This window comes from Aulonocara stuartgranti, assembly GCF_965226115.1.
Source record: "Aulonocara stuartgranti genome assembly, chromosome: 19".
NCBI classification, from domain to species: domain Eukaryota; kingdom Metazoa; phylum Chordata; class Actinopteri; order Cichliformes; family Cichlidae; genus Aulonocara; species Aulonocara stuartgranti.
The window spans coordinates 32,039,553-32,061,986 of NC_138955.1; the positions used below are offsets into that span (position 1 = coordinate 32,039,553).

General features: G+C 41.7%; 1 protein-coding gene across 1 annotated transcript in view; it reads left to right on the forward strand.

The window, feature by feature from the left end:
• Positions 1 to 22,434, forward strand: part of nrxn3a (neurexin 3a) — a 206,829-nt gene that overhangs the window by 64,276 nt on the left and 120,119 nt on the right. Inside the window, 2 exon segments of the mRNA XM_082515716.1 lie at positions 17,134 to 17,435; positions 20,382 to 20,543. Coding sequence (XP_082371842.1) covers positions 17,134 to 17,435; positions 20,382 to 20,543 — 464 coding nt within the window.

Genomic DNA, 22,434 nt, shown 5'->3' on the forward strand with positions numbered 1-22,434 from the left:
ACTGTGATTTGACCCTATATAAATCAAATTGAATTAATTATCATTTAATTATAAATGTATGATAGTAACACACTGACATTTTTTTCAAACCAGTATTTAACAAAACTGCTTGGTTTTGTTCTGCATTTCAGTTTTGTGTTGAAATTTCCTTTTCGGTGGCGTGAAGCTCCGACGTGAGGCGAGCTGTTGTGTTGTAGGGGGAGGAGGAGGGGCAGATAGCGATGTGATTATTAGCCTTCCTTGGGGGCTTTTGTCTGGGCCCCATGAGAGAAAGAGGTTAATGCCACTTAGCCTCAGGAAGGCTTGCAGAGGCCCATTGTGGGTGTTTGTGTGAGTGCACATGAGTGTGTGTGTGTGTGTGTGTGTGTGTGTGTGTGTGTGTGTGTGTGTGTGTGTATGGCTCTGAGAGTGATAATGCGATATGCTTCTCTGTGGCGAGCCAAAATCACTTACTGTTTTTGTCAAGTCGCACACACACACACACACACACACACACACACACACACACACACACACACACAGGCCTGCATGTGTGTTTTAAATAACAGCGTAAAATAGAGAAGGTTTGTGTTTATCAAACATCCTTGAAAGAGTAGTTGTCAAACAGCTAACAGATCATCTGCAGAGGCTTATTTGAAGAGTTTCAGTCAGGTTTCAGAGCTCATCACAGCACAGAAACAGCTTTAGTGAAGGTTACAAATGATCTTCTTATGGCCTCTGACAGTGGACTTCAGTGCAGCGCAATATCTCATTATCTATATCATTCTTCTTCTTCTTCTTCTTCTTCTTCTTATTATTATTTAATCATATGTAATGATGAGAGGGCCTAAGTCAACAGTGAGGTGCACTATATAGTATAGAAACAGCTATTTTATTTGTACATTTAAAGTTACCAAAATGTGTTTTTCTCAGTGTGGTCTTTTTGTTCTGGGTGTTGCCGTGTATGGAAGAGATTAGACATAAGCCTTTAGACAACTCGGGTTTGGGTTAATAGATACAGATAGTATAGCATATCTATTAAATCTGTTACTGAAACTCCATAATTCCCAGAAGTTCCACATGCCTGAGGATCTTTTTATTGAATTCAACACCGCAGTCCAGTCTGCAGTCTGCTCATCCAACTCTGCATGGTGTGAACCACCAAAGAAGAGCAGACTCGAAAGGACAGCGAGCTCTACAGAAAAACAAACATTGGTGCCCACTTGCCCATGATTCAGGATTTGTAAAAACTGAGCGTCAGGAATCGAGCAGGCAACATCGCTGCGGACCCATCACAGACGTCACGGCGATGAACACTTCAGATCTTCACATGCAGACATTCACAGAGTGTCTGTAGTGCTGTATCAGAGCATATATACATGAACTTATATTACTAAAAGGTGAACCAGCGTTTATTTATTATAAATCAATAAATTTGTCACACAATCTAAAACATTCAGTTAAAAATTGCAAGTATTGACATATTGCTGTAGTGAGATGATAAAATATTTCTAATTATTTATTCTTTTAATTCAGAATAATCGTGACATTAGTTTACAAATTACTTTATTTAAAAGTCTGATTCATCCATCACGACCCAGACAGGCTGCCTGTTGCTGTTCACAGAGGCTGCAGTCCTCAGCTGAAGCTCGCAGGCATCTCATAATCCTGACTGGACTGTCTTTTCATTAGGTCAGAGTGAGCATGGAGTATTAGACCTGCCACATCTCATTGTTGCAGATTGCCTGGAGACAGTGTGTGGAATTGCCACCTTACAAGTGTCCTTCAGGAATGAGTTTAGGTTTTTGATTAATCTGGCCCTTGTGTCATCCGTCCCTCTCAAAATGCAATTATGTCTTTTAGTTAAAGGACAAACTGTCCATCAGCCGAGCATGATAACAAATATGAGAAAAATGATGAGTGGCAGTGGAAGAGGAGCGAGTGTATTGGGAAGATATGTTCGTTGTATTTAGGAGACAGAAAGGAATTCAGAAACAAGACTAAAGAAGAAGCGACCCAAAAAAGAAAACGAGGAGGCCGAATAAACTGTTTCAGTTTCAGTGTTCAGGGTTTTCAAATCTAAACCAGTGTTGCTACTGTAATGTTCACATCACCCAGCATCGAGAGAATTCCAGAACATGTGTGTTTTTAGAATATATACATCGGCTTCCTTCTGCCTTGCACCTCTGATCATTTGTCAATTTGAAATCTGACACAATTGGAAATAAAAGCTAGTGCTCAATGCTGTTTTAAGCACCTTGGACAGATCGGCTGACACAGGGTGACATCTCGAATCACCAGTTAACCTGACCCCACTAACTGCACTGGGGTCAGGAAAAGAAAGGGCTTTTCAGTAAATATGAAACATGTTCAACAATGACTTTTGTTCTTTCTGGTGTGGACGAAAATGGTTTGTTTGTGTTCCAGAACAATGACCAAAAACAACTAAATCAAATCTGATTCTGCATTGAACTAGCTCTTGTTCTCGTCCTTTATTCCTTACTCCCTGTAATAATCCCCCAACAAAACCACCCTCACCAGTGCCCCCTTTCCCCCCAACACTCCTGTTACCTTGGTGACCATCAGCTGAAAAATGGCAACCGTGGCCCTTCATTAGGTATCAACACAGGCTCCGACAGCCCAGATAATAGCCAATAAGAAGCTGTGCGTGATTGTGTGTTTGGGCGGGGGTGGGGGTGGGTAGGGATGCGGCATTATGCTGGGCAGTAAATGAAAAGCCTGCAGGGACGAAGTCAACCTTGTTGTCATGCTTCAGTAAATTGTGTGTGTGTGTCTGCGTGTGTGTGTTTGTAAGCGTGGCTGGAGTCATCCTTCACTTCACTTATGTGGGAAGATATGCACATGCAGTTTTACACACGCGTATGCCTCATCTACACACCGACACTGTGAGGAAGGACTCACAGAGACAAAGGCCCATGAAGACTAGTCACAAGTCAAAGCTTTGTTTGTCAAACATGCTCAACCTCGCTGTCAGCAGTTGTTAACATCACCAGTTACTACAATAATATATTAAAAAAAATACAGAAAGAAAGGTTAAAATTTGGCAAAATAAATATAAAAAGAGCAAAATCAAAATGTAGACTAATGATAAAAGAAATAAAATGAGAGAAGTTGAAAATATGAAAATCTGTTTTAGTGTCGTTTTAGTTATAACTAATATATAGCAATGCTATTATAAATTTACTGTGGAATTAATAGATCACTGCACTTTAATAAATAGTTACTTTAAACCATAATAAAGTCATCATTAATAATATTTAATCCCACATATTAATATTTTAGCCTACAGAAAGTAGATGGCGAATAAAGTCGAATGGCATAACCTGCCACTTCAGTGTTGTTTCTGCTGATCTCTGGAGTTCTGTAATCTTACACTGGTTCACTTTTTTAAACTTGGTACTGTTAAACTAAGGCACCAGCGCCTGCCCTTGGAACCTTCAACCATCATGCATGCACATTTTAGTTTATTTTATTTTATTTTACTCAATTGAATTCTCTTAAAATCTTAAAGAGCCCACTATAATCACTCTTTAGATCTTGAAATACATCATGGAAACTAAACAGTCATTAGCATTCCTTCTTTTTCTAATCACTTTATAATAACATTGAAATCTGCAGGAATGAAATACACAGCAGTGAGAGTACATTTCATTACAGTAGATGTCTTTTGTTATGTGCTGTAACTACATTTAAAGACATAATTCCTCCACTGTTGCTCTCTTCATTACCACGTACCAACACAGTGCAGAGCAGCTACCTAAACTCTTGTGAGTTGATCATCTCAGTAATAGTGTTACATCCTCACTGAAACAATCTTGGATACTGTGGCTCCTCCTCCTCTGAAGAAAGCCTCAAACTGAAGTACTTGAATCCTTGGTATAACTTTTAAACACTCACCTTAAAGCAGATCATCTGTAGGCTTGAAAGAAAATTGCATCTCACTAATTTATTTAGGAAAAAGAGTTTGCTTTATAAAAAACCTAAAAGGCTGTACAGACATGACTCAGTGTTCTGCTTAGATAAATAGGCTTTTTTTTTTAAATTTTGTGCAAGGTTGATGAGCTATGTGCAAGTCATTTTCCACATTTTAATATTTTTAATAATAATGTTATGACATTTGTTCCCTTTACATTAACCTGAAACTAAATACAAATAAAACAAATGTTAACTTTTGGAAATAAATTTAAACTTGCATTTTTTTTTACTGCTTAAACATTTTTATTTTTAATATTAATTATTGGCAGTGTTGGCAAATATAACTTAGACTTAGTCATTATTCAAACAAAGTGTAGCCGACTGAAATACGTCTCTATGCTGAGAGTACTGAAATCTGTCAGCACCTGCAACAGTCATAGGGACTGTGCAAAATGCATGCAGAGGAACATGTTTCTGTTTATGTGGGTTATACTGAGCGTGTATTATTATTACAAAATAAATAGTGTGTAGAAAAACAAATACATTTCCCAGGGAGCCTCTTGCACATTTTTTTGACATAAAAGACTCATCAGTGGCGCTGGTTCAGTGTCAGGAGTGTGGGTACAGGGAGATGGGAGTGAGACGGTAAGCTGGAGGTTTGGTCTGTTTGGATTGGCACCAGGTCGGCAGATACATACACTACCTGTCAAAGGTTTGGACTCAGCTTCTCATTTAATGGTTTTTCTTTATTTTTACTACTTTCAACACTGTAGATACTTATGACATCAAATATATGAAGCAAGATATATGGAACTATGTAGCAAAGAAAAAAATGATAAATAACTCTAAATACGTTTTATATTTTAGATTCCCTCCTTGCTTTGTGGACACTGCTGCAAACCCTTGGCCTTCTCTCAGTGTGCTTCATGATATGGTCACCTGACATGGTTCCCAGAGTATTTAAAAGTAGAATGGGAGGCAGAGCCTTCAGTTTTCAGGCCCCTCTTCTGTGGAACCAGCTTCCAGTTTGGATTCAGGAGACAGACACTATCTCTACTTTCAAGATTAGGCTTCAAACTTTCCTTTTTGCTAAAGCATATAGTTAGGGCTGGACCAGGTGACCCTGAATCCTCCCTTAGTTATGCTGCAATAGTCTGCTACCTTATGGCACTGAGTATTTCTTCTTCACTATATGGTGTTTATATATAATCAGTTATTATCAATCCCTTTTATCCTGTGTTCCTTCCATCAGCCTCCAACCAGTCGCAGCAGATGGCCCCGCCCCTCCCTAAGCCTGGTTCTGCTGGAGGCTTCTTCCTTTTCAAAATGAATTTTCTTTCCCACTGTCACCAAGTGCTTGCTCGTAGGGACTCATTTGATTTGGTTTGAATTTAGTTTTCCTTCCCCCCCCAAAAATTGTTATAACTGTTATAATATTTGTCATTAAGGTTTGTTTGTTTTTATTATCACGTTTCCTTCTAGATAGAAAAACAAAATTAACAAAGCTTTGAGTCTGGTGGAAGCTCCCTTTTTCCCATTACATATCATTCCGTCCCCAAAAAGCATCCCTTTAAAGGTTGGAGTTTGTACTGTGGACTTCTTAGAATAAGTATGCCATAGTAATTTTGGATATAAGCAAAAACAATTTTTTCTTTTATTTTTTTATTATTATTATTTTTATTTTAAAACAGCTTTTGGAGAAAGGTGATTTCTGAGACTTGGCTGATTTATATGTGAAAGGACCCAAAGGTGAATTGCTCCTTGGGACTAAAAAACAAGAAAAAAGTCCAAAACTTAAAGGAGCAGACTGACGCAGGAGGAACAGTCAGAGGGCAGGCTGAAGAGGGAAAGCAGAAGAAGAGAAGAAGACAAACCTTGACCCTGCAGAGGCTTCGCTGGAGGCTGGCGACCATGACAGAACATCTTGGGATGAACTTCATACATGGCATTTTGATGCCATGTATGAATTAAGTTTGCCCTTAATCTCACAGTATATAGAGAAACCATCCAACCAGTGTAAAGCCAACACAGATGTGCTTCTGGGTACGATGGCAATTTTGTAACAAGGGCACTTATCCGGTCTTTAAGTCTGACCGAGAGAAGCAGACAGTGATCACTGCCTGTTTTTAGGGGCTTGTTGAGATTAAATAGAACAAGATACAAAGCATTAAAACATGCTAAAAACACATCAGCCTTATTAAATGCAGAGTAGTTTGGGCCCGGAAGCAGGTTTCATCACGTCATCACTTAAAGACCGGATAGTAAATAAACTGATTCTTATATAGAGCATTCAAAGTGCTTTATACAATATATGTCATTGACATATTCACACCCACTCACACTTTTGTTTTCTACCTAACATTCACACATAACTTGGAGTTTCTTGCCTAAAAATATTAGGCATGCAGGCTGGAGGAGCCAGGGAACCAGGAAACGTCCGATTCCCTTCAGCCCATCTGAGCCAGCACCACCCCTCTGCGTTTATGAAGGAGTCCCAGGGGAGTGCCAGGAGCTTTGATGTACTACAATATGGTTATTATTAGGGCTGAATGAGTGGGAAATATGCTCCACAATTAGTGGTCTATTTCCAGTAGGCTGCTTGCCCTTCCGGGTCATTCTGCATATTATTTTATAGAATATTATCACCATTTCCTGTTGTCGCATAATGCAAGCCATATGTTTGCCACTCAGCTTCTTATTATAATATTAATCTCTTCGATTTTTGCCATACAGTCGCTCTAATTTTCTCTCTTTTTTAAGTGAACATCAGTTACAAAGTGATGTTTAATCTTTAGCCACATGTGTTTTCTGTGTGTGTAAATATTGAAGACCCTATTGTCTGAGCAGCTCAGCCTCCACTCTCTGGACACCACCAAAATGGCAGTACTGACTTCTTTTTGTTGTTGAGCTAATGCCTGACAGGCTCCATCCCCCCTTCCTGTCGCTTCGGTGTTTCAGTCCCACAATGCTGTTTGGTTCAGACATCCCAACGCACCACTGGTCAAGCTAACAAACAAATGGAAACCCACCAGCATGCTGAAATTACTGATGGTTATCTCCAAACCCTTCCCCCTTCATCGTCACAAACTCCCCTTCAGCCTATTCTGTTTTGCCTCCTTCAGCCATCCTGCACCAATCAGCCTCCCCTCAGATAAGCTTTTTCAGCTCAGAGGGATGAGGATTTTCTCACCTATTTTTTTTATTTATTTATTCCCACCCCTATTGCTATTATTCTGTCATTCACATCCACTGTTGGTGATCCTGCTCCAGTTAGTGAAGAAGTCAGCAGTAAAAGTCATATAGCAGTTATTGTATAATATGTTGTGATATAATTAATGCCTATCTGGTGTGTTTTTAGCTTGTTTGTCAAAGAAAATGCACAAACAACTAAAAATCTAAAATTAGACTTATAACACTTTCCTTTCTGTCTAACCAAGTGTCTTCTATGCTCTTTGGCCTTACTGTTATTCTGCCATTCCACTTGGGTTACCAAATATGTGAAATTTTCTTTGTGTGAAAGTTGACAGCACAGATACACACAACATAAAACATACAGAGAGGATTTAGCCACCTACTGGCTTTGGACTCCATGTCAGACTGCATTATAAAGTCTCAACATCTGGGTCACCACAAGTCAGAGATCACAGTGCTGACTTTTCCAATTAGTAGGCAACCCTTTGGAGATGCATTTGCTATGAAATGCGATACTATCCATACAATCCAAACACTTTTTTTAAACTATGCTTTAAACACATCTCCAATTGCAAAAAAAGCTGCAACACTGGGTAAAAACTAAATAAAAACAGAATGCAATGATTGGCAAATCTCTAAACTGTCATGTATGGTGCTGTGTGGCAGGCAGGACGAGGACCCAAATGCAGGACTCATAAACAATAGAGGAAGCAGCCTTAATGTGCTAGAGCCAAACTCAAATACAGGATATAAGAACACAACACCTAAAAACTAGGAACCAAGAAACTATGAACTAATAAACTAGAAAACTAGAAGCTAGGAGTTGTGATGGACATGAGGTACAGTGAAAAATCAAACAGCAAATGGGACAACACAACAACAGACAGAGGGAAACACAGCTGGGACTAATCAGACACAATGAGTCAGGGAGCAAAACCAAAGCAAACAAGGAGAGAAAGGCTGACTAAATATAGAAGATAAACACTGAGGGAGGGAGAACCAAGATCACTATGAACCAAATCACAATAGTTATTCAAAAACAAGCAAACGCATTCAAAAACTGAGGTCTAGCAGGACAAGCACAGAGATGAGTCCACTGTCAGAGGCCATAAGAAGATCATTTGTAACCTTCACTAAAGCTGTTTCTGTGCTGTGCTGAGCTCTGAAACCTGACTGAAACTCTTCAAATAAGCCTCTGCAGATATTTATCCTTAGCCAGCAGCTTTAAATTTGCCTCAGTGTTACCTGCTCTTGCCGTTAGACGACAATTGACTATGGTTGCTGGTGTCTCTAGCTTCACATGTCTCAGAACAGAATTGCCAGTTACCAGAGTTTGATCCACAGTGGGTGTGTCACCGCGTGGGGCGAGACAGTTAGGCACTTGGTGGTGAACTGGAGGCATCTTTTTAGGCCTGCGCTTACTCCTCACTGTCAAGTATCATTACTGCTAAAGGAGGCAGAGGAATAACTAAACACCTGACACAAAGAGCAGGAAAATGCAGGGTGGACAGGTGAAGAGGCCATGCTGCTAGTTTTGATCACATTAGTCCGGAGAGAATGTCTGCCTCTTTATAAAACCAACTGGATGAATTTGTCTCTCTCTGGTCCCCATTGATCAATTCCATTACTTAGTGAGAGGAGTCAGCTATAGTCTTGTTTCCCTATTTGCCTTACAGGTGGGTGGGGATGGTCTCTGGGACTACTGGTATATGGCGGCCCCCTGGGGGCTGGAGAGCTGTGGTTGCTGTTTTGGAGTGTCTGTATATCTGCCTTGGTTGGTCACCGTGGAGGATGTGGGGTCTGGGGTTTTTGTGGTGGCAGGTGGCCTCATCCTGGTGGAGGCAGGTGCTGGGCCTGGTCTCTGACTGAGTCCCTCCTTGTGCGACCCCCCTGACCACCTTGGCATGTCGGGTGGGTCGACCCATGTTAGGATGTCTGTGCCTCCAGGGCTTGTTGGGTGGGGTGGGGCATTCAGGTGAGCGAGCAACCATTTTTTGGTGCAGCTTGTCTGACACACAAAACAGTTTATATCATCCCTTTACTGTATGTGTCTGTTATAGCTGAGTGGTGTTGTGATGCAGTGTGCAGATCAGGCCCCTCTTCTGTGGAACCAGCTTCCAGTTTGGATTCAGGAGACAGACACTATCTCTACTTTCAAGATTAGGCTTCAAACTTTCCTTTTTGCTAAAGCATATAGTTAGGGCTGGACCAGGTGACCCTGAATCCTCCCTTAGTTATGCTGCAATAGACGTAGGCTGCCGGGGATTCCCATGATGCATTGGGTTTTTCCTTTCCAGTCGCCTTTCTCACTCACTATGTGTTAACAGACCTCTCTGCATTGAATCATATCTGTTATTAATCTCTGTCTCTCTTCCACAGCATGTCTTTATCCTGTCTTCCTTCTCTCACCCCAACCAATCACAGCAGATGGCCCCGCCCCTCCCTGAGCCTGGTTCTGCTGGAGGTTTCTTCCTGTTAAAAGGGAGTTTTTCCTTCCCACTGTCGCCAAAGTGCTTGCTCATAGGGGGTCATATGATTGTTGGGGTTTTCTCTGCATGATTTATTGTAGGGTCTACCTAAATTGAATTGAATTGCAGATGAGTCTTTGGACTCATTTGCACACTCCAGTATCCTCTATGTGGTGGGGGTGGTGGGTGCTGCTGCAGACTTGGTGGCATTCCAGGGCATTGCCATTGTAGGCCCTAGACTTCCTATCCTGGTTCAGGTTCAAGGTTCAAGGTTCTTTATTTGTCACATGCATAGTTATACAAGTATAACACACAGTGAAATGTAGCCTGACACGCTCCTCGACATGTGCAAAAATTTGGGGGGGGGGGGGGGGGGGGGTGTAGAGGAAGAACATTATATATATATATATATACATACATATAGTATATACACTGGGTGAATGTGCAGTAGTAGCAGCAAGCAGGTGAATTCTGTACATTGATATGAATAGATATCTGACTATTTTACAGGATAGACAATATAAACATATTTAAAATTAAAGGAATTTGAAATGTACATTGTGCCTTGGTTTAGTGTCTGGAAGAGTCCTGTCTCAGTCAATTATAGATGATGTGAGAGGGCGGGTGTGTGTGTTTAGGGCACGGATGGCTTGGGGATAGAAGCTCCTCTTGAGTCTCTCTGTCCTTGCCCGGAAGATGCGGAACCTTCTACCAGATTGCAGAAGTTGGAACAGTTTGTTGCCAGGATGGGACGGGTCCTTCAGTATCTGCGCTGCTCTAGTCCGGCATCTCCTGGTGTAGGTGTCCTGAAGCGGGGGGAGAGCAATCCTGCAGCAGCGTTCTGCTGTACGGATCACTCTCTGGAGAGCTTTTTAGTCCTTCACACAGCTGTTCCCAAACCACGATGTCATGTTCTGTGTGAGGATGCTCTCCACAGTGCCTGTATAGAAAATCCTGAGGATCTTTGGAGAGACCCTGAACTTCCTCAGTTGTCGTAGGTGATACAGGCGCTGCCTAGCCTTTTTGGTCTGGACCTGAATGTGGGCAGCCCATGTCAGGTCTGAGGAGATGTGGACACCAAGATACTTGAAGGACTGCACCCTCTCCACTGGAGCTCCATTGATGATGATGGGCTTGTAGTCTCTGTGCTGACCCCTTCTGAAGTCCACCACCAGCTCCTTGGTCTTGCTGACGTTCAGCTGGAGGTGGTTGTCCTGGCACCACGATGCCAGATTCTTCACTTCATCCATGTAGGCCGCCTCATCGTTGTTGGAGATGGCACCCAACACCACTGTGTCGTCAGCAAACTTCACAATGGTGTTGGAGCCATGGGTGGCCACACAGTCTGAAGTGTAGAGGGAGTAGAGCAGTGGCGAGAGGACACATCCCTGAGGTGCTCCTGTGTTGATGGTGATGCTGTTGGAGAAGCACCTGCCCACCCTCACCACCTGAGTTCTGCCAGTGAGGAAGTCCAACACCCATGCACATAGACAGCTGTTAAGTCCCAGATCCCTGAGCTTTGTGAACAGTCTGCAGGGCACTATTGTGTTAAACGCTGAACTGTAATCAACAAACAGCATTCGCACATAGTTACCCTGTTTCTTGTCCACGTGGCTGAGAGTGGTGTGTAGGACGTGGGCGATGGCATCCTCTGTGGATCTGTTGGATCTGTAGGCGAACTGCAGCGGATCTGTGGTGTCTGGGATGGAGGAGGAGATGATGTTCTTCAGCAGCCTCTCAAACACCTTCATTACTACCGAGGTCAGTGCAACTGGCCGGTAATCGTTCAGGGATGAGGGTTTGCTGTTCTTGGGCACAGGGATGATGGTGGATCTTTTGAAGCATGTGGGGACCACAGACTTCGCCAGGGACTCGTTGAAGATGTAAGTGAACACACCTGCTAGCTGGTCAGCACAGCAGCGCAGCAGACGGCCGGTGATGCCGTCTGGCCCCGCCGCTTTTCTTGTGTTCACTCTCCTCAGTGCCGCTCGGACGTCATGCTCCGCGATGCTGGTCACCGGTCTCTCGCTGATGACGTCACTGTCCTCGGTAGTCAGGCGGTAGATAGCATTAGCCGCCTGGCTAACCTCGAAACGGGCGTAGAACCGATTCAGCTCGTTGGTGAATGCAGAGTCGGCGTTGATCGGCGCAGTGTCCCTGGCTTTGTAGTCCGTAATGGTGCGTAGTCCTGTGGCCTGGTGTAGGGAATGGGGGTGCCTACTGAGCCAGTTGTTTGCTAGCTCGCTCCTTCCGGAAGTAGACCTGTACGTCCTGGTCTTACACGTTATATTGTGTAAGGCCATTCGTGTGCCGGGTGGTTCTTGGGCCCCTGGGACCCTGTTCTTGACTTGTACCAGTTTTTAGATGTGTCCTTGATCCAACACAGCTGATTCAAATGGCTAAATTACCTAACAACATGTTTTATAGTTCTCCAGAGGCCTGGGAATGAACTAATCATGTGATTCAGGTGTGTAGACCCAGGGTGAGATCTAAAACCTGCAGGACACCGGCCCTCGAGGCCTGGAGTTGGAGACCCCTGATTTACAGCTTTGTGGTAACTGACTTCTTTAACTGATCTTAATGGAGAACTTTATTGTCATGTATGTGCTCAGTGTTTGAAGGGAGAGTCCATGAACAGTCTGAATGCCTTTTTAGTTATCGTTGTGAGATTGTGCCTTTGGCTCACCATGTGAGGCAGTTTGCAGGCTAAGCTGGTAGCCAATTTGGCAGTAAAAAAATCTGAGTGATGAGGTCTATCTTCTAAATGTAAATGTTAGTGAAAGTCACCACTATGAGATCTCTCACCTCTGACAGAGCTTCAACAGCATTCAGAGGAAGACTGGGGACACTGGGTCTGAATGGACCATGTTCAGCTGCAACTAAAGATTATTTTTGTAGTAGAATAATCTTCTTGTTTTTAATTAGTCGATTAGTCAACAGTTACTTTAATAACTCTTATCTCCACCATCTGTGTGCAAACCTGCTGTTCTAGGGTCCAGTACCCAACCGGCTCTAAGTTCTAATAGTATTTAAACAAAAAAACTACCTAAACTAAAAATGCCTTCTGTCCAGAAGTTTAAATAAAGCTTGAAACTAAAATAAAAGTTTTTATATTTCCAGTCAGTTTACATATGATTTAGTTCATGAATTTATGTAGTGGACATGCTCCGGAGTGAGAGGTTTACTGTTCAGAATAAACAGTAATATTAATGTGAGAAACAAAACTAGGAGACAGTGTAGCCCCTCCTGTTCACTGGTTTACTATGTATTTCACTCATTAGCTAACAAAGATGAAAGTGTTAGCTTAGCAAGCATCATCCATGAGAAGTTTCTGACAGCTAAGCTAACATAAACATTACCGTACAAACATTGACATAAACGAGGTACCAACACGACACACTAACTTAAATTAAAACCTACCCATTCAGCGTTGATATCACAGCATCCACACTAGTGGCAGGTGGGCAGCATTTACACATGAATGTGATAACTTGAGAATGAGGCAATGTGGGATTTTAAAATCAATACCATAGGGGGATCTACTAAAAGTCTTGTAAGAGTTGAAGGGCTCATTGGAGGTGGTCATCAGGGGTGGTCATCAGGAGTGTCTCGTTGCCCTCGCCCTCACCACCTAAGGGGTACCTTCCTCTGCCACTCCGCCTCCAGCCATGCCACCTGAGTGTCTTCACTGCCATCTTTGACCTCCTGTCAAAAGTGTCTTCCTCTCTATTAACGTTGACCCTCGCAGTTGCCACCTGAGTTGCACCATTGTCTCTGTCAACATTTGCCTTGGCTCCATGGTTGACCCCGAGAACTGTTTTTCCCCGTCAGTCCCCTTAATCGCTACGTGGCCTCAATTTTGCCCCTTGGCCAGGCCAACCCTCTGGACTGGTTTTCTGTTCTATTTGGACTCTGTTTCTTTGGTTCTGTTGATGTTAATCTGAAAATGTTGGTTGAGCTTATACCTCTGTATGAAACTGGAGATCCTGTCACAGATCGCTGTGTGACAGGCAGAGGCAGGAGTTGGACTCAAATGGAGGACTCACAGACAAGGGGAGTAAACTGAAAGAGGCAGCTTTATTGGCAGTTCAAAACTCAAGTACTAGATACAAAAAAACATAACCTAAAATGGGAAAACTACAAGCTAGAAGCTGGGAGTTATGAGGAAACTGAGGAGCACAGTGAAACTACATAGCAACGAGGGACGACGTGACAACAAGCAGAGGAAGACAGAGGACTAAACACACAGAGGATAACCAGAGAATGGGAAACGGAGGAAACACAGCTGGAACTAATCAGACTAACGGGACAGGAAAATAACTGAACATAATGCACACAGGATATGAGACTATCAAAATAAAACAGGAAACAAACAGAAACACACTAAGACATGGACTGAATGAATGCAGGGAACAGACAGAAGGAGAGATACGTGTGGGAAACAGATGAATAAACATAGAGACAGAACCTGGTAACTACATGGTAACTACACAGGGAGGCATGAATGACTAAAATGAACAATAACCTAAGAACTAGAAACTAAACTCAAGCTAAATGCCACATGAGAGCACAAGAAACAGAAACACTGGGTCATAGACTCAGTACCACAACAGTATCATCAATATTTTCCTTGTGCTGAATTAGTTATTAAAAGAAAAAACTTTAAAAAAACGTATCGGTTAAGACGATAAATCACAGAGTAAATTGCTTGTACTGTGTACTGCATGTTTACAATAAATGTAAGTGATATCAAAGCAGTGGAAGCAGAGCTATTGGCAACGTTTCTAGCACGCCGATCTCCTGTCAGTCTCCCATTGAAAACTAGAAGACTGTCCACAATGCACTTAAGCAAGCATTCTGAAAAAGCTGCTCTCCTCCGCGCCAAAGTTTGTTAATGGTTCATGAAACTGACTGAGCACATCCTGGACATTGAGTGCATCAGCACTGAAGCCCCTCAGCACTGTGCACGTTCTCCTCTCCTCTGTATTCAAGCATTGTTTTCAATGAACTGCATGCTTAGAAAAATGCTTTGTCTCACTCCCATTTCTTCTTGTTGCATGTTGAAGCTCAACTTGGAACCTTAAGGTCCAACGATGCAAAATATGATGTTTTGCCATTTTTTCAAGTGTTCTTAAACTTTTGATCGGGACTGTATCACCAGTATTTTTTTTGTTTTACACCAAGCCAATTTTGTGGTGACACAACACATTAGTAAATCTATCCCAAAATGCTTTTTAAAAAATTCCTTATTAACAGATTACAGGTGGCTCATACTTCCTTTGTCATGTTTGCATGTTTCACTGTCTAACCTATTATTATTATTGTTGTTGTTGTTATTTTGATGATGATGATGATGAAATCAGTGTGCATATGGTTTCTAAACAACACCCCCAATGAAATAGATGAAACCTGTACTCGTGCAGCTCCTTGCATTGGAGTCCTGTGGTTATATTGTTTGATCAAAGTGTCCAGCATTCTTGCTTTAGAGACAGAAAGTTAATTGCAGATAACACCTTACATGTGTTATCCCTCAGCTGTCCAGTTCCTTTTCTTCGGTTCCTCTCAGCACCTGGTTTTGCAGGTTTTGCTTTTTGCTCTGTCATGTCCGATATTTTTGAAGGGTCATATTTATACAGTTATCACATTGATATTCCTTTTATTCACCTAAGAGTATCTCTTGGTTTAACTGACCTATCTTAATTTATTCAACCTGTTTTTTTCTTTCTTTTCTTTTATATTCACCCAATTGCTCAGTAAGCAAAAAAGAAAGAAAGAAAAAAAATCCTGTAAATACAAATATGATATGATAAAGTGTAAAGATATTATTATATTATATCTTTATTATATAATACAGTGGGGCAAAAAAGTATTTAGTCAGCCACCGATTGTGCAAGTTCCCCCACCTAAAATGATGACAGAGGTCAGTAATTTGCACCAGAGGTACACTTCAACTGTGAGAGACAGAATGTGAAAGAAAAATCCATGAATCCACATGGTAGGATTTGTAAAGAATTTATTCGTAAATCAGGGTGGAAAATAAGTATTTGGTCAATAACAAAAATACAACTCAATACTTTGTAACATAACCTTTGTTGGCAATAACAGAGGTCAAACGTTTACTATAGGTCTTTACCAGGTTTGCACACACAGTAGCTGGTATTTTGGCCCATTCCTCCATGCAGATCTTCTCGAGAGCAGTGATGTTTTGGGGCTGTCGCCGAGCAACACGGACTTTCAACTCCCGCCACAGATTTTCTATGGGGTTGAGGTCTGGAGACTGGCTAGGCCACTCCAGGACTTTCAAATGCTTCTTACGGAGCCACTCCTTTGTTGCCCGGGCGGTGTGTTTTGGATCATTGTCATGTTGGAAGACCCAGCCTGGTTTCATCTTCAAAGTTCTCACTGATGGAAGGAGGTTTTGGCTCAAAATCTCACGATACATGGCCCCATTCATTCTGTCCTTAACACGGATCAGTCGTCCTGTCCCCTTGGCAGAAAAACAGCCCCATAGCATGATGTTTCCACCCCCATGCTTCACAGTAGGTATGGTGTTCTTGGGATGCAACTCAGTATTCTTCTTCCTCCAAACACGACGAGTTGAGTTTATACCAAAAAGTTCTACTTTGGTTTCATCTGACCACATGACATTCTCCCAATCCTCTGCTGTATCATCCATGTGCTCTCTGGCAAACTTCAGACGGGCCTGGACATGCACTGGCTTCAGCAGCGGAACACGTCTGGCACTGCGGGATTTGATTCCCTGCCGTTGTAGTGTGTTACTGATGGTGACCTTTGTTACTTTGGTCCCAGCTCTCTGCAGGTCATTCACCAGGTCCCCCCGTGTGGTTCTGGGATCTTTGCTCACCGTTCTCATGATCATTTTGACCCCACGGGATGAGATCTTGCGTGGAGCCCCAGATGGAGGGAGATTATCAGTGGTCTTGTATGTCTTCCATTTTCTGATGATTGCTCCCACAGTTGATTTTTTCACACCAAGCTGCTTGCCTATTGTAGATTCACTCTTCCCAGTCTGGTGCAGGTCTACAATACTTTTCCTGGTGTCCTTCGAAAGCTCTTTGGTCTTGGCCATGGCGGAGTTTGGAGTCTGACTGTTTGAGGCTGTGGACAGGTGTCTTTTATACAGATGATGAGTTCAAACAGGTGCCATTCATACAGGTAACGAGTGGGGGACAGAAAAGCTTCTTACAGAAGACGTTACAGGTCTGTGAGAGCCAGAGATTTTCCTTGTTTGAGGTGACCAAATACTTATTTTCCACCCTGATTTACGAATAAATTCTTTACAAATCCTACCATGTGGATTCATGGATTGTTTTTTCACATTCTGTCTCTCACAGTTGAAGTGTACCTCTGGTGCAAATTACTGACCTCTGTCATCATTTTAAGTGGGGGAACTTGCACAATCGGTGGCTGACTAAATACTTTTTTGCCCCACTGTATATATATTCATTATATTATATGTTATATAATGTAAAAAAGATTAAGATGTTAACCTTTATTGAAACATATTCTTCACTACAATCTTTTTTTCTTACTATAGCAAGAGAAGAGAATGTGGCGACTTTCCGTGGCTCAGAGTACTTCTGCTACGATCTCTCCCAGAACCCAATCCAGAGCAGTAGCGATGAAATTACACTCTCCTTTAAGACGTGGCAGCGGAACGGCCTTATTCTTCACACCGGCAAGTCAGCTGACTATGTCAATCTGGCGCTAAAGGACGGAGCTGTCTCCCTCGTTATCAACTTGGGCTCTGGAGCCTTTGAAGCCATTGTGGAGCCGGTCAATGGGAAGTTTAATGACAACTCGTGGCACGATGTCAAAGTGACCCGCAACCTCCGGCAGGTAAGGCATACAGGTGTACTTTAAGATATGAACATGTCAGTGTTTTGGTCAGGATTATTCAACAGCAGCTGAATATACCTTGTAGAACATAAGGACGACAGCACACTGACAGCTGCAAACGGGCTGTTAGTTATCCTGCTGACTGCCACTAGGAAGCAACAAAGCTACTTATGAGTTTAAGTCATGAATGCATCTGTGGGTAGTTTTTACACTCATCCCTGATTCTGTCCTTTGCCACTTTTATCAACGGATATACTTTGTATGAACAAAGCCTCTGTTCAGTCATATAAACTTGTCTTACCCACCCCATCTTTCTGCAAAGCAAACAGGCATTGGATATGGTGTGATAAACAAACTCCATTGTATGGTAGATATCATTCTTATTATCGTCTTTTTGGTTTGCTGTGTACTTCGATCTTTCCTCTTTTCTGCCTTTTGTACCCTTAGATAGCACTCCTCTAAAAACAAGGGAGCAGGTTCATTTTGCTCTTCTGATCTAGGCTTTCTTTGGCTCCTTTGCTCACTTCTTCATTTTCCTTTTAGTCTCTTCTTCCTTTTGTTTTAAATTAACTTGTTTTTCATTTTTGAATTTCTTGTTAACCTCTTAACATCAACCTGATTAAGACTAGGCTGACATCGACCCGTTTATGTTGAATGTTCACCTATGTGGTATAATAACCAAATGGCAAATCTTGTAACAGAAAAACTGTAAGGAAAGATATAAGCTGAAACAGAGACTAATCCACATTACAACTCAGATAATAGTTTACTGTATACTGTTTATATCCCGTAAAATTATATGGAAAATATGAAATAGAGCAGGATGCAGGAGCATAATAGATAAGTACCCGTTGCAGTAAGAGTACTGGCTTTGAGGTAATTACACACTGATTGTACAGACTTGTAAATACGAGAAAAGGAGTCTTCAAAGAAAATGTATCTCTCTGGAAACAACACTACCTGAGCTGGACGTGAGCTTTAGCATGCTAAAGAAGCAGCTGGAGGCTTGCCTAATCTAATACTATTTTCTTCAACTTCGGCACAAATGTTCTCCTTTGATGGTCGAAGATCAATGTGACCTTTGAAAACACATTTTTGATCATATCTTAAGAATTCTTCTGCCAATTATGAAATAAGCTCAAAAAGAATCACAGATGATGATGATGATGATATTTTGGATTTACAAAGTCAAACTCCAGGTTCATTGGTTTCCCTTTCATATATTACATGCTTTGGCAGTTGAGTTATTGGCATGCAAGACATGCAGCTGGAAGATTTAAGTGTAGAGTTCTCTGGTAACATCTTTTTAAACCATAAATCTTACCAGTAGAACCAGAGGTCCTCACAGCAATATTACTTTATTCCTTATTATTACAATATTACTACATTTTCCCATGTCCTGCGATGTGGCCTGCACTCTTTGATTCTGTGCGCTCAGCATTTCTTTCCTGTTGGTTGGTTGGTTTCATCTGCTCTTGGTTGCCACAATATCCTCATTATTTTCTTTTCTATATTTATTATATATATTTACATGCAACAGAAAATCAAATCATCTGCTTGCTTGATTACTAGTTACATATGAATATTAATGCATGTTTTTGTTGCTTGAAGCTAAATCCAGTAAGTTAACATATTGTTTTACTATTTTACACAGACAGCAAACTTAGCACAAAAAGTGATTGATCAATTATTTCTTTGTTGTAACAGTGCTTCTTGGCAAACCTTAAACTGTTGATAAGCCTGTTTAAATGGTGCCACATTTGTAGGGAAATTTGATTTGTGGGTTGAGCAGCAGAGTTGAGTATCTGAGCTGCACCCGAGAAAATCTTCTCTGCCAATGCCAAGCAGCTTTGTGCTATTGACTCTTGGTTGGTGTCATCGGATGATTGAAGTCTGAAGAAACAAGACATGTTGGGAATTTAACAGTCGATCCATTTGACAAACAGGGCCGCAGTATCATGTGGAAGAACCATACATAGCCACTGGTTACAGATGTTATCTCGCTATCTCCCTGCATTGAAGTTGCCTCCCCTCCAATGATGACAAGCCTTTATTATCAGTGAGGGAGATGACGTCCGACACATCACACTGCCTCCGCTAAAAGCAGTTATCTATTATCAGTGCAACAATCACCATATGATCCAACTGCTGTAGACAGAATCTGGACTCATTGCTGCACATAATGTTCCTCCACATGTGCAGGTTCCATAGTACATCCATATGTACATAGTACACAGTAAAGGACAGTCATGGCTGCTCTAGAGTCTGGAGATTGACTGTTCAGTCTCTCACAAATTTTAATGGGTAGAGAGCCACCAGCCATATCATCCTGCAAACCTCGGCTCAAACCACTTTCTTCCTGTGTTATCATTTTGGCACACCTCTGACATCCTCTGCTATATGAATCTTGGCTTTCGATACACTAGCTTGATGATGCCCTGTGGCACTGGCCCTCAGTCAGATGTGAGCAGATATCAACTGATCACTAGGTCCATGCTCATAGGTGCTCCTAATCGAGTGCCCATCAGGCATTGGATTGTCAGCTCTGCACCTGGGGTAACAGAAGCTCAGCACAAGAGTCAGTCACAGAATAAGCTGTTTGGCCTTGGCAGAGAAGATTTGGCAAGTTTGTCTTGTGCTAATCCACATTCTCAACGCTGATGCTCAATCCACAAATGAATCCACAAATCTAGTGATATAAGAAACATCGTTTCAACAAAGAAATATTCAATCAAACAGAAATTTACTAACTGAAAAAAAGAGAGAAATCAAATGGTCTGGCACAATTTTCTCATCATCTGTCTCATGTCATCAGTAACACAGATAAACCAGGTCTGGCATTTATAATTAAACACCTGAGTGTGCTCTCAAATAGCAGCAACCGCTCTATCTTACACTCAAAACAAAACAATTCTGCCTCACCTTGCTTTTACTCCTTTTTGCCAGGTGACAATATCAGTGGATGGGATTCTGACAACTACAGGCTACACCCAGGAAGATTACACCATGCTGGGCTCCGATGACTTCTTCTATGTGGGTGGGAGCCCCAGCACAGCTGACCTGCCTGGTTCTCCAGTTAGCAACAACTTCATGGGCTGTCTCAAGGAGGTAAATACCTCGCTTACAGTTCAGTTTGATTACTATGCAAATACATTATTTAAAGCTGGACATCAGAAGAATGCAATTTTTAAAGACCTTAAACCTCAGTTTTGGCTTTTTGGACTGTTTATTGGATTCCATGTTCACATAATAATTAATTTCTATTTTGTTTTTTAGACTAAAGATTAGATTTCAGGGATCATTGAGTTTCATGACAAAAGAGACCAACAACATGTAGTCGTAGTTCTTAAATCTGAATGCTGTTGGAAGAAGCAGACGTAGTTTTGAAGCTTTACTTTCATGTTATTTACATTTAGTTAAAGTCAGTTAGTTACAGATTGGATATATTTGACCTACAGAGAGCAGAGCACTGAAGTTCTGTCACTAAATGAAATAGCAGTAGCACTTTTAAGGAGCACACTTAATTGACTGCTATATTAGCCATAATTCTGATGACATCATTTCCTGCTTTTAATTAAGTCCAGTCTTCTTAAATGTGTTTGCATTGCAAGACCAGTGTGTACAAAATGCACTTTAACACATATTTCTTTTTAATTTTTTTTACATTTAGGAATTTTTGTATTAAGAGTCTTTTTAAAGGTTGTAATAAATCAAAATCTTGCTTCCAGTTTGCTTTCATTTCACCAGGGGGACGAACATCTACATCTACTCCTGTTTCCCTCTGTGTAAGCAACAAATCTTGTTTATAAACAGGATAACTGCTTTTATTTCAAATATAAAGTTCAAGACAGAGAGAGCATCGCCGCTACTTTTAGAAGGTGTTTTCTTGCATTTGCACAACATCTCTAAGTGAGAAATATCCTGCCTGAGAGTGATGCTGAAAAACTAGTTTATGCAAGTGTTACTCCTTGGCTGGAGTATCGTCATTCATTATTATCAGCTTAACTAAAAGCTCCCCCCAACCCCCTTTTTCGTTTAACAGTTAGTTTCGCAGACCTTCAGCTGGTTCCTCGGCTTTTAAAAGTAGAATGGGAGGCAGAGCCTTCAGCTTTCAGGTCCTTCTTCTATCTCTACTTTTAAGATTAAATTTGAAACTTTCCTTTTTGGTAAAGCATAGTTAGGGCTGGATCAGTTCTGGTAAGCCGAGGCTGCCTGGAGTTCCCGTGATGCACTGAGTGTTTTTTTTTCTTCAGTCATCTCAATTCACATTCTCTCACTTCCACAGCGTGTCTTTTGTACTGTCTCCCTCCCTCACCCTGCAGCCCCTGCCTGAGTCTGACTGTGCTGTGGTAAAAAGGAGTTTTTCCTTCTCACTGTTGCCAAATTCTTGCACAAAGGCAGTTGTCTGATTGTTGCCGTGTTCTCTGTGTTACTGTGCGGTCTTCACCTTACAACAAGGTTTCTCGAGGGAAACGTTGTTGTGATTTGGTACTATATAAAAAATGATTAAATTGTAGATTACTGGTACATTTTGCAGAATAGACAGAAAAACTGACACAAGAGCTTTGAATGGATGAACCAGTTTCAGTGATTTTAAACCAATTTTAAGGATGTAAATGCTGATTCGTTGATTTAATCAATACAGAAAAAAATACAGTGGACATGTGCTACACACACACACACACACACACACACACACACACACACACACACACACACACACACACACACACACGTATTTGTCACATACACTTGCAAATATTGTTTGCTTAAGGTGATGTCATACCACAGCACTAACTGGAGGAAGAGTAATATGGCAGTGGGGGCTTGGCTTTCTCTGTCACTGTTCACCAACTACACACACACACACACACACACACACACACACACACACACAGAATACACATATGTCTGCAAGGAGAAGGGGGTGGGGGATGGGGGGGCACAGTAGTTATTTAATCCCCTTCTGGCCTACTTCCTGCTCTGTGTCACGCTGGTC